The sequence below is a fragment of the Podarcis liolepis genome (assembly GCF_965112155.1).
Source record: "Podarcis liolepis genome assembly, chromosome: 14".
NCBI lineage: Eukaryota > Metazoa > Chordata > Lepidosauria > Squamata > Lacertidae > Podarcis > Podarcis liolepis.
This window is the reverse complement of record NC_139569.1, coordinates 23,548,409-23,560,939: the sequence shown is the minus strand read 5'-3', so window position 1 is coordinate 23,560,939 and position 12,531 is coordinate 23,548,409. Positions and strand designations below refer to the sequence as shown.

The following is a 12,531-nucleotide window of genomic DNA, read 5'->3' as shown; positions in this document are numbered from 1 at the left end:
GAAACAAGAAGAGTTTTGATCGAATCAGCAACATTTCTTGGGGTGGTGTTGGTAATATTTTTGCTCTGCAGATGCCCTCCCATCTGGTGTGTAGATTTGCAGCAGCCTAAATCATCCTTTTCCTTCAGAACCTTTCCTCCCCTTTTTGCAGAAGAACATCCCGGGTATCAGAAATGCCGAGGTGAGGTTGGAACTGCTCGGCACCATTTTCCGAAACCTGGCCCGCCATTTCCGCAAATTCACTGCTTTGGACTACCAGAACTGGTTCACCAAGAAGCTGAAACTCCTTTTGCCCAGCATCAATGTGAACCTGCTCCAGCTGATTCCTCTTGATGTCAGCTTTGCCTCCTTTCGCGCCATGTAGGTGTCACCTTTCATTACTTTCCATATCAATTGCAAGTGGCCCCTTTTGATCAATCAGCTTCAGATTTTGTTGGTCAATCTGCTTCTCATGTAACGTTAGAATTGGAGTAGAGTCGAATGGTAGAAACTGGATGTTGGACGATTCAGGACAGACTAAAGAAAACAATTCTTAACACAGTGCATACATAAACTATGGAACTCACTCCTGCAAGCAGGCCCAGATTAAGGTGGTTGCCAGAATAGGACCCCTCCCAATTCTTCCCCAAAAGAAATGCATTAAATAAAGTGCCAGAAAATACATCACAAAGTCTAACAAATTATTGCATAAGACTAAAATAAAATAAAAAAATACTCTGAACACATGCAATTTCACAACTGTCAGAAAAGCACAAACAAAAAAACATTTCACCAGACTTAATAAACACACAAAAAGCTTGTACATTTTCATATTTGAAACTCACTTCCCATTGCTTTTGCTCGCTTCCTAATGAGTCAGTTATCAACTCTTAGCCTAACTTACTTCACATGGTTGTTGGGAAGATATAGTGCCTTGTATTACCTATTTATGGCAGATAGCTTTATCTCTTTAAACTCCAGTTGTATGGTATTTACTTCTTTTCATTTCTCTCCTGTTCATTTGCAGATTTGGAGGTTTCGATCAGGTCTTCCCAGAGTTACCCGAGGAGGCATCCATCCAGATCTACAATTTAATGAAGAGAATAATGCAATTCCAAATCAATGCCTCAGGTACCTGCTTCATGGAATTTAGGGGTGGCAGTGCCTGCTGTGTCATGGCTGGCTTGGGATGGGGTGAAAGGTAAATTGTTCATGCATGTTGAAGGTGTTGCTCTGGCAGATGAGTGGTCTGCTAAGTGTGGCGAAGACTATCTGTATAAATGAATATTTCTGTGTTTTCATTTTGCAAATTTCTGGTTTTTAGGGACAGCATTCCCTGGTGCTTACAGCAACAGCCAGAGCTTCCTGCAACTCCTCTTTTACAGATTTGTGCGTTTTGTGCCTTACGCTGACTTAGCCATCTTATATCCGAATTTTAACGGGGTAAGTGAATATTCAGGATGAATTTACATATTCCCAGATGGTTAAATCAGATAGATAGGTTGTGTTCTAAAAACTCCATTTCCCTTCATTCTTAAAAATAGGTGTTTGTTTTTTTTAAAAAAAATGGTTGATTGGTTTCACTTGACTTTCTTGTAGTTCATGACAATAGCGTTCATGGCACTATGCTAGAATCAGGTTTCTTTATAAAAATGCTGGCTGAAGAATATGCCTGCCCTTGCTCAACCAAAGCTAAATTTCTTGGATGTCTGCTGAATCTGTTTCTCCATGAATTTTCTCCCTGCCAGTTTGAAGCCCTCTCTGCCCTGACTCCAAAGCAAATGGGTGCGATGATGGTTTTTACGAACGCATTCAGAAATGAGCGCCTTGCTGTCCAGATCTTGGCAGAATTAGAGAAGCGCCCCCCTGAGGAAATGAGGGACTTCACAGCTGAGTTCACTGCTGCGGTAAACCAGGTAATTGTGCTGCGCTTTCACCTGGACTGGAAAGTATCATTTTCTAACTTTCATCAAATCTTTTCTCCTCCCCCTCCCCCAATCATTTGGCACAGTCAACACTGAACAATTGCACTTTCCACAAAATTCATTCTCCCTGCACTCTTGGAACTTGAGGAAGGTTGCAGCTTTGTGGTAGAATATGTGTGCAGTGAGTCGTGGGGCCCTTCCCTGGCTGGGAACTGAAAAGATTGTGGGAGTATTGTGACAAAATTTGAGGCTGTATACCAGCATACAGTTCTTTGCTGCCGTTTTCATGGGGGAAAACATAGTGGTATAGCAGCGAAAAAGCCACACTGTTCCATAACACAACAGTCACTGCAGTGTGGAAGGAATGTTAGAAAGCAGGACAGAAGCAGTGACAGTGTAATCAAGAAAACTAGAATTTCCCCCATGTTTGAATGCACTCTCAGCATAGACAAGATGGCCTAATGGTCTGACTCAGTCTCCCTCCCTCCCTCTCTCTTTCTCTCTGTCTCATTAATTCAGTTTTACGTTGTACAGTTAAATTCAAACAACAGTCATAATCATCAACATTTAGGATTCATTGAATCCTTAGACCCCCTCCCTCTTCCATGGTTTCCATTGTCAAACTTCATCTACCGCATCATATAATTTCCCATATTTCTTAACTCAATCCATTTTTACCTTAGTTTTTAGTACATTACAAGTGTTGCTAAAATCCTGCCAAAGTTTTTAGTTGTTTTCAGTAAATTTATAAATTTCCCCCATTCCTTATTAAATTCTCCTTCTTCCTGGTTTCTGATCTTCCCGGTAATTTTCGCCATTTCAGCATAGTCTGCCATCTTTATCAACCATTCGTCTCTGGTCGGGACTTTATCTTCTTTCCAACTCTTGACTCAGTGTCAGACTGCTTCCTGCGTTCCTCTGAGCAGGGCCCACAGGAGGACTCCTACCAGATTAGTCTCCCCCAAGCTTGTGCCCTTCAAAAGGATGGTGAATTTCCTCAGTCTTGGCCATCATTGGAGGGACTGGTTTGGGGGAGATCGCAGTATGCTTAGAATTCATTCCATTGTATTTATACATGAGCTAGTTTTACAGGCGGACAGCCTCATGAAGAGCTCCACTGCAAACTCCCATTGAAAAGCTATAATCTCCTCACATCGAGATTTGGATTTTGCTGGACAAACCACCACCTGCTAATCTTGGAACTCTACCTGTCCATTTCCCTTGCAGAGGCAGCTGCTCGTCCTCCCAGACATCCGTATCCGTAACTTGATCTTTGAGATGGTCTTCAAGACACTCAAGTTCAGCACCTTTTCTGCAGAGCAATATTCATTCTGGTTTGGCACTCAGCTCCAATTCCTCCTGCCATCTCTCAAACCAAAGGACCTGCTGCTGATTCCCCTTGATATTGACTGCCAGTCTCACCAAAATTTGTAAGTCTGGGAAAACACCCATGTCTTTTTAGCCTTATCAGGGTAGGGACAGTGGAGAAATTGGATTCAGTTCTCATTTAAAGAAATTTTAAATTTTCACTTTCTGAAACAATGCAAAGCACAGCTGTCCTTTGAAATTTACACTTCTCTGAATTTTGTAGTGCCATTCTCTAGCTAGGTAAAGTGTACAAAGAATGCCTATACTAGGGTAAAGTGTGCATTTCAGAATGCATGTAGTAGTGAAGTCAGATGCAAAAATTCCTTTTATTTGACATAACTGTTTTGCAAAAAAATGTGTCTATTGGGCAAAACAGCATGCAGAAAATGTATGTTGGAGAAATTTGCACTGAAATGCTGATGATTTTCACGAGGGCCTCTTTAAAATTTTTTTGCAAATGATGTGGCAATGTGTAGAATGGAATTTAAGAATTGGAAAAATGAGGAGTCATCAATCCCTAGGTCCAGATGGTGCTTGATAGCTTGGTCCACCTTTATGTCCCATCCTGTTTGTCTTTCTAAAAGGGCATGAACTACGCTGGAGTTTTGGGACCCCATTTGATACAAGCTGTTCACTATCTTTGTCTTCCTCAGGGTGCAAGCGTTGGACAAGGTGTTCGATCGTTTCACGGAGGGGCAGAAGAAGGCCATTCATGCAAGGATATTCAGCTACCTGGAATCTTATCAGGCAGATCAAGGTATCAGAAGACAGGCTCTTTGTTTTTGGAACTTAAGAACATGACCCCAACCGAGCGGCCTACTGGATTAGACCAGTAGTTCCCAAACTTTTTTGGGCCACTACCTCCTTGGTTCCATAATCTCATCCTCAGTGCCTTCTACGCTACCCTATAAAAAGCATTATTCAGAGTAGTGGTTTGCGTGGCCCACCAAAGAAGATAATAACACAATGAAATTCAAAACACTAACAGTTAATTGCACACTTATTCAAATGAAACTATTTAATTTAATTCATTCAACAAAACAGATGAACTTGTGAACCCAGCTTTTCAAAGTCTGAAACCCATTTACATCTCCAGCACCCCCTGCTCTCCCCTTGCGTCTTAGCAACCCACTAGGTAACCCCACCACCCCACAAGGGGCGGTACCACCCACTTGGTTAAACGCTGGGTTAAACCAAAGGCTCATCTTGCTCTGTAGAATTCAATAAAATACAAGAAAGAAGAAATAAGAAGAAGCAATAAAAATATAATTAAAAACTGTACCGCATCTAGCACAGCGCATCGCAACTGATACTACAGGCAGAGAAATAAAGAAGCAATCCATGGCAGCAAAAGTTGGGAGCCGCTGTTCTAGCTGAAGAACTAAAATTCTTTGCAGGATGCTGGCCCCGCCTCCCCCAAACTGCATGCAGTTTCACTCAGAAGGTCCTTATTCCTCTGCTTTTCTAGGAGAATTCAGGACCAAAACTCTTTCCTCTCTTCCAGGGGTCACATGCTCTCCCAACACCAACAGCAGCCAATGGATCCTAAGCAACTATGGCCAATTCAGTGCCTTTGCCAGCATTGCAGAGTTTTTGGCAGTGAATGTGAACTTCAATGGGGTAAGGGAACCTTTGCCAGCAGGGGTTGTGCTGGGGGAAGAGGCAGATTGTAAGCCCTTGAAGTGGGGCAAATTGGAGGAACCAGTCCTTGGAGAGCGGCGCAACTTGCCCATAGCATGATGCCTAGGTTCTCAACTCCACTGTCAGAAGTAGCATGTCTCTGGGTACTAGTCACTGGGAATCCCAGGTGGGGAGAGTGCTCAGGTCCTTCTTCCCATTGGGATGTTTAGTTGGCCATAGAGGATGCTGGATTGGCAGGCCTTTAGTCTGATCCAGAAGGCTCTTCTTATATGCTTATGATGTTGGGCTAGAGACCCAGCCTGGAGAGCCACAGATTCCCGGCTACACAATATTCTGTTGCGTACCAAGTCATTTTTAAGCATGGGTACTATTGGTTGCAACTGTACATGAGCAGCAAAGTGTGCACCCTTTCAGATTTTGGCAATGGCAGAGCTATCTGCAAGCCAGCTGGCTGAGTTGGCGGTGGAATCGGGAGCGCTGGCTGATGGGAGTGGCATCATGGAGATCATGGGCAACCTGAAGACCGTGGAAGACCTTGCCATATTCTTGGGCAAGCTGAACACCATTGCCCCGGTATGTGACTGCTCTCTGGGAGTTGGGGGGGGGCTATTTATTTATTTCATAAAATTCATATACTGCTTGATTGTTGTTGTTGTTTTAAAAAATCCTAAATCAAAGTGTTTTACGGAAAGAATAATATAATAAAATTATCAGTTAAAAGCCATTAAGAACAGCCATTAGAAACCTTTGGAAAACAATTAAAATCAATGATAAGCTGCAAACCAGGTTAAAAATATATGTCAACATTCTGCATGTCTGGGTAGACTTGTCTAAACATTTTTTTTTTAAGCAGGCACTGAAAATAGTACTGTGAAGGTGCCTGCCATTTGTCAATAAGCAGAGAGTTTCCAAATGTAGATGCTGCCACACTAAAAAAATGATTTCTTACAAATGCAGAATGTGTTGTGTGACACTTGTCACAGTGTGAGTTCCACAGATTGGGCATATATGGGGTAAGGGGGTGTCAAAAATTATACACAGATTTGACTAGCTTATGACTGCACATAGCATGTTGCCTTGTGGTATATCGTAAGCCTGATTTCTTACTAGAGCAGCTTTCCTCGCTCTGGTGCCCTTTGTAGATGTTTTGGACTACAACTCCCATCAGCCCAAATCAGCGAGCATTGTGGTCGTGGCAGTCGTGAATAAGTAGTAGAAGCATACCTGGTACTTCACAGAATGACATAGCAACAGAAGACAGGTGCCTCCCTCAAGGAGATCACCATGTAGACCAAATTTCAGTGGCAAGCTAAGGGCAGGGGAGGGAAGAGACAAGCTAAGGGTTGCAACAGATCCATGTGAGTAAATGTTCCACAAATTTACGCTTCATTTCAGTTGGCAATATGGACTAGGAGATTAAACCAAAGGATCTGGAGGAAGAGTAGGTTGCAAGAAGGGCCTTGAAGGAAATGACATGGAGGCACCACCTCGCTTTGGGGGTGGGGAAGGGTTCCAGGAGCACCAGAACATGTGCAGAGTTGTTTAATGAATACTGGGTGGCAATTTCTGTTCACAGATGGAATTGCAAAGCAGTTCGTACGCCGGTTCCATCTTGAGCATTGCCTTCCAAAGGATAGCGATCAACTTCCCGAAGTTCAAAGCCAGTGATTTTGCCTACTGGTTCCAAGTTATCTTCCAGAACGTTCTGCATGAGTTCAACGAGACCCTTGTGGTGGACATTCCGCTCAAGATATCGTGTGACTCCTACCAGAAAATGTGAGTGTGTTGCGTGGCGTGGAAATGAATGCTCACCTCGACCTGTACCTGCCTATCAGGCAAACAAATGCAATAACAGACTGTTGGCACAAAAATCAATAAATTGCTAGCCAGTCACACCAAAAGAGAAATATTAGGGGTGATGGCGGGAAGGGAAGCCATCCCAACACTTCAGGAGGAAGTGAGCAAATGAGGATGACTCAGAAGGATGACCCAGATTAGTATTAGCAATTTTCTAGGGTCAGGTGACACTTAATTGTTGGTTCCCTTTGTGTCAAGCATAGAAGCCACCTGGGCTGAAAGCTACCTCCTGGCCAGCTGCAGTGCTGTTGTACAGTGAGGCGGCAGGGTGGCCCAGGAAACAAGGTGGCCAAGTCCTTTAGCTGGTGTCACTCCTACAAGTCCCCTCCAAAAAGATTGAGTGAGATGCTTACAGGGTACGATGAAATCTTATCTGTAAAGCACATCTTTCCATCTGTGAGTGCAAAGACAGCACCACTCTAAGGCCAAAATGGACAAGAAAAGAAAAGAAAAAAGCTTGTTCCATCGTGTGCACCCTGGGGTGAAGTTCTGTGCGGGTGAAAAGCTTGCCTAGTGGTTAGAGTATTGGCTGGGTTTGCCATTGAGAAGACATCTAGTTCTGGCTAACAGTGACATTGTCTGCCCGTTTTGCTTCCCAGATTGAAAGGTTTCAACAATGTTTTTGCCAACATCCTGCCTGGAAAGGCCCTCAGTGTATTTGGATTCAGCAAAGCTTTTTTGACTACAAAAATCAAATCAGGTAATACAAGCCCTTTTAAAAAAAATCTACCTACCTATCTGAATAAATCAGGGCTGTCGCTTCATGAAATAGATAACAATCATATTCAACTAACCATGGGATTTAATAGATCCATTCTTTAGTTAATCACATCTGAATGAATGTACATATTACTGGAGTCATAGGGGAAGCATTTCCCCCATTCTTTTGAGATGGTGGGTCCATGTGTGGAAACCAGATGTCATTGCAGAAGATGTTTTCTCCTTTGCAAGAGAGGTAGAGAAGGTTCTTGCCACTTGTGGGTTTGGAAGGTGAGAGCAAGAGAACGCCCATTGTGACTAGTAGCCATTGATAACCTTCTCCTCCGTCGAGTGTTTGCCCGATCCTCAATTAAAGCCACGCAAGTTGGTGGCCACCACTGTCTCCTGTGGGAGTGAGTTCCATAGTTTAACTGTGCACTCTGAGAAGCAGTTCTTTCTTTTGTCAGTCCTTAATCTTCCAGTCAGCTTCATTGACAAATACAGGTGAAGCTGGAGTGGTTAGGATTTTTATGAAAGCCTTTCTCTGTCACTGCACTCAGACTGCGGAACTCCCTTCCTTCATGAGGTCTGCATGGTCCTCTTCTGGGTCAGTCTTCTGCCACTGAGCTGAAACCTTTTAAGAATTTCTATTCTATTTAGATATTTGCCAATTTAGCATTCTTAATAGCTGATTCTACTGTTGTTGTTTTTACACTGTTGGGAAGATGCTGCCATGTATTGAGTCGGACCATTTGTCCATTTGTCTACACTGGCCGGCAGCTGCTTTCCGGGGTTTCAGGCAAGGGACTCTCTCCTTGCCCTACCTGGAGATGCCAGAGATTAAACCTGGGATCTTCTTCTTCTGCATACAAAGCAGATGTCCTGCCACTGAGCTGTGACACTTCCTAGTTCTCATTCCAATTATGTAATTTGCTTTATGATATATTGTTGTTTCAGAGTGTGAAAGGTGCCTTGCATGTGGTTTTCAGGGCAGGATGTAAATTTCCTAAAATCAAAAGACAAATAAATATGTGCTCTAATCATGATTGACAGGGTGCCATTGGTTTTTTGTTTTTTGTTTTTAAGTCTGCTGCACAAAAGCTCTTTAATCAATTAGTTCACTGGCCAAGCACTGTAGCTCTGAGAGTTGTTTATGTAAGGCTCTAGGTGAGGCTGGGAATGCAAAGAGCCTTTGTCTTTTTGCCATGCGTGGCTTAGCAGCGTAAAGTAAATCCAAGCCCTTGTTTTGTACACTTTTCTTTAGGGATGGGCCCTGAAGATGTCCTTGGACTCCAGCTCTCATCAGCCCCAGCCAGTGCGGCCAGTGGGTGACGGGCGATGGGAGTTGGAGTCCAGCAACATCTGGAGGGATGTTGGTTTCCCCTCTCAGCTTTTAATACAATTACATCTTGGGGCAGATTCACACTGAAGACGCATGACTTCCCCCAAGAAGCCTGGAAACTGTAGTTTATTAAGAATACTGGGAACTGTAGCTCTGTGCAGATGAAACTTGAGTCCCCAGGGTTCTTCGGGGCAAGCTATGTGCTTGGTTGTGCTTTAAAAGTGTGGTGTGGATCTGCCCCTGGTTGACTGGTTGGGAATGGGGGCTGAGTTTCCTTCTGTACTTGAGTTTTGCATCACTGTCATCATGCTCAATTGCAGCCTTAGCCTGGCACCCTCTGGGTGTTTTGGACTACAACTCCCATCAGCCCCAGCTGGCATGCTGTATGATGCTGGGGCTGATGGGAGATGTAGTTCATCTAGAGGTAGGAACTAGGGAAAAATAGGTTCTGTTCGCATTTTAATGAGAATCTGCCTACTTTACACTTACTAAACCAATAGTATTATTTATTAAATTTGTTACTCTATCTTGCCCAAGGGAACGCAAAGAGACTTACAATATGCCATTTGAAACACAGCTATTCTTAAAAATTAGCGCTTCTCCAGACTTTTGATGTAGTTCTCCAGCCAATAGTGTGTACAAAAATGCATCTATAACACATCCATAAAATGCATAGATTAGTGAAAATAACATTGCTTTAAATATGTGTATATTAGCCAAGACCACATACAAAAAAATGTGCCCATCAGGAGAAATTTGTACCAAAATGTTGATCGATTTTCATGAGAGGTTTTTTGTTTGTTTGTTTTAATCACAAACGTCTTGGGAAATATGTGGGACTGACTTTAAGATCTGATAAAGGAGAAATTTGTTCCTCCCTCACTGAGTGGCATCAGGTTTGTAAAGGCTGCTGCAAATGGTTCATGGGAATGAACAGCTTCTTGCTCCTTCCAGGCATTGCATGTGGAAGGCCCACTCAAAGCGTCCAGGAGTGGCTGGAAATCAATCTTGGGAACTTCAGCCGATACGCCCAGTACCAGGACCTGCTCAGCTGGAATTTGCATTTTGACGGCGTGAGTATTTTATATCCAGGATCTGTTGGCATGGGACCTATCAGGCTTTTTCACGGTAACATTTCTTGCAAACAAATGAAGTAATTTATGGCCAAAGCAACTTAGCAGGTGGTTAGAGATTAGCCAGTTTGGGATCCCCTGCTTAACCTTTTGTGGTTAGGAGAAAGAAGTTTCCAGCCATGCATGTAGATGTCTTCATGTGGTTGTTTCACTCGATAGAGAGGAAATCCCCTCAGAAATGTATTTGCTGTTTTAGCAAGTCCAATCGTTCCCAGTCAGTGATGGCTGAAGTGGCATTTTTTAACCTGAGGAAATTTTCGTGGTAAACCTTCTGAGGTCTGCATGCCACTGGTGGTCGGGGCCAGAGGCAAAAACCATGTGGACTGATGGACATGGCTCTTACTTCTGTGCAGCCAATCAAAAGCCAGAGAGTTCTATATCCCGCCTTTCCACCTTCCATCACGGCACGTGAGAGGCGGAATCACAATTCAAGGATACATTCCAGCCAAGCAAACGCCCTGGAGTGGGGCACAGAGCAGGGGCAATAGGGGGCATAGTCTAGGGAGGAAGTGTGGCTCAGCAAGAGTCCCGAGGGCCATACAGGGAAGCTTGAAGGGCCACATTTCCCCCTGTTGGGCCTTAAATTGCCCACCCAAGATCTAAATCAGGACTTTCTAAACTTGGGTCTTCAGCTGCTTTTGGACTATAATTCCTATCATCCCTGACCACTGGTCCTGCTAGCTAGGGATGATGGGAGTTGTAGTCCAACAATAGCTGGAGACCCAAGTTTGGGAAACCCTGATCTAAATAGTCTAGGCAGTCCATTGTATCAGAGATAGGGAGTGTGAGGCCTACTAGGGACTACAACTTCCATCACCCGTGACCATTGGCCATACTGACAGGGGTTGATGGGAGCTGGTGTCTGACAACATCTGTAGGGCAACAAATGTTCCCCATCCTTGCATTATATGGACTGACCTTTGGGCAAAAAGTGGTGCTTATTTATTTATTACCCGCCCTTCACCCTAAGGTCCCAGGGCAGGTGACAACATTAAAACACATTGTTAAAGAGCAGTTTAAAACAGCTTGCAGTCACACAAAATAAGGTGGATCCTAAAAATGTGTACCTTGAGTGTCAAATGGCAGGGTAAAAGCATCCCAAGGATCATATAGGGAAAGATTTCTTAATTTTCCTAAAGCTTCCCTGCAACAACACAGTATGCTAGTACCCAAATATGCTGATTCTCCAGAATAAATGGGCTGGTACAATCCCAATTAATTTCGTTTGGGCTCCTTGCTCCCTCAGTTCCCCAACCACACTCCCTGTCCATAACTCACACCTCTGCTCCTTGATGACACATGAGCAAAATCCTGACCTTCCCTAACAATGTTTATGCACATTCTATAGCTGACAATTTCCCACTTGAGCAGTATTTTTTCTGATGTTCTCTAGTCTCTCCTGCATTTTTTAAAAAATTGGGTGCCGACTCTAAACCAGAAACATAAGGAGTGCATATGTAGGCATCACAACTTATTACAGACGGCTTGAAAAATTCACCATCATTTGATTGATGCTCCCCTGCAGATGGCTGTTCTGCAATCTTTGTCTCCACTGCAACTTGCATCCCTCACTCTGAAGTCTGATGCCATCAATGAAGAGGAGAAGATGTGCCACATTCTTGCAAGACTGCAGAACAAACCACTGGAAGAGATCTACCAGTATTTGGACCAATTCAACACAGATGCCGATAAGGTATGGCCTTCAAATATTTATTAAAGAAAAGCAAAACTCCAAATCAAGTTAGGCCTTTTTGCCAGCCAAACTGACTTTTCCGTTCCCTCACAGAACCCACATTGCTTGTATGCATTCTATTGCTGACAGTTTTCACCGGATAAGTTAGAATGTTAATGAACCTTGCATGTATCCCTGCAGCTCAGCCGGGGGAAGATAAGCAGCAAATCACAGTCAATGGGACAGCCTCTCATTGCCTGTTATAGACAACAAAGTTAAGATAAATTCAAATAGTTAAGCGAAAGAGTTTGCTATTTTCCCCTTCTCTCTTTAAATTGCAGCTTGGAATAACGTCTCTCAAAGAGGAAGGCATAAGGCAAAGGGTGCTCTCTCATTTTGTGGAGGCGATTGGATCTGAACTCTCAACCTTCAGCCCTGCAAACTGGACTCATTTGCTGTCCACAAGGCTGCTGCTTTTCCTGCCGAGTTTCAGCGCAAAGGAATCCAAAGAGATGCTGTCTTATGTTTCCGGTTGTGATGCCTTCCAAGCTGTGTGAGTATAAACCGCCGTCGTTCTCACTGTTACAAGTATTCAGAGGAGTGTGCCAATGTGTAAGTAACCAAAATGGTGAATCCCATGTGCAAGAGGGGCGTATTGGCAAATTTGGGGGAAGCACAGGATTCGTGGAAGTACAACAACATACATACCTTGGGTTACAGACGCTTCAGGTTACAGACTCCACTAACCCAGAAATAGTACTTCAGGATGAGAACAGAAATCGTGCTCCGGTGGCACAGCGGCAGCAGGAGGCCCCATTAGCTAAAGTGGTACCTCAGGTTAAGAACAGTTTCAGGTTAAGAACGGACCTCCAGAACGAGTTACGTTTTTAACCTGAGGTACCACTCTATAGGTTG

General features: G+C 43.7%; 1 protein-coding gene across 1 annotated transcript in view; it reads left to right on the top strand.

The window, feature by feature from the left end:
- The window catches only part of LOC310692635 (uncharacterized protein), a 62,453-nt gene that overhangs the window by 31,014 nt on the left and 18,908 nt on the right, over positions 1-12,531 (top strand). The window contains exons 27-39 of the mRNA XM_083473581.1: positions 152-360; positions 1,007-1,110; positions 1,304-1,422; positions 1,728-1,895; positions 3,132-3,334; positions 3,926-4,029; positions 4,777-4,892; positions 5,328-5,486; positions 6,490-6,689; positions 7,370-7,470; positions 9,766-9,884; positions 11,470-11,637; positions 11,958-12,169. Of these exons, the coding sequence (XP_083329707.1) occupies positions 152-360; positions 1,007-1,110; positions 1,304-1,422; positions 1,728-1,895; positions 3,132-3,334; positions 3,926-4,029; positions 4,777-4,892; positions 5,328-5,486; positions 6,490-6,689; positions 7,370-7,470; positions 9,766-9,884; positions 11,470-11,637; positions 11,958-12,169 (1,982 nt within the window). The remainder of the gene's footprint in view (positions 1-151; positions 361-1,006; positions 1,111-1,303; positions 1,423-1,727; positions 1,896-3,131; positions 3,335-3,925; positions 4,030-4,776; positions 4,893-5,327; positions 5,487-6,489; positions 6,690-7,369; positions 7,471-9,765; positions 9,885-11,469; positions 11,638-11,957; positions 12,170-12,531) is intronic.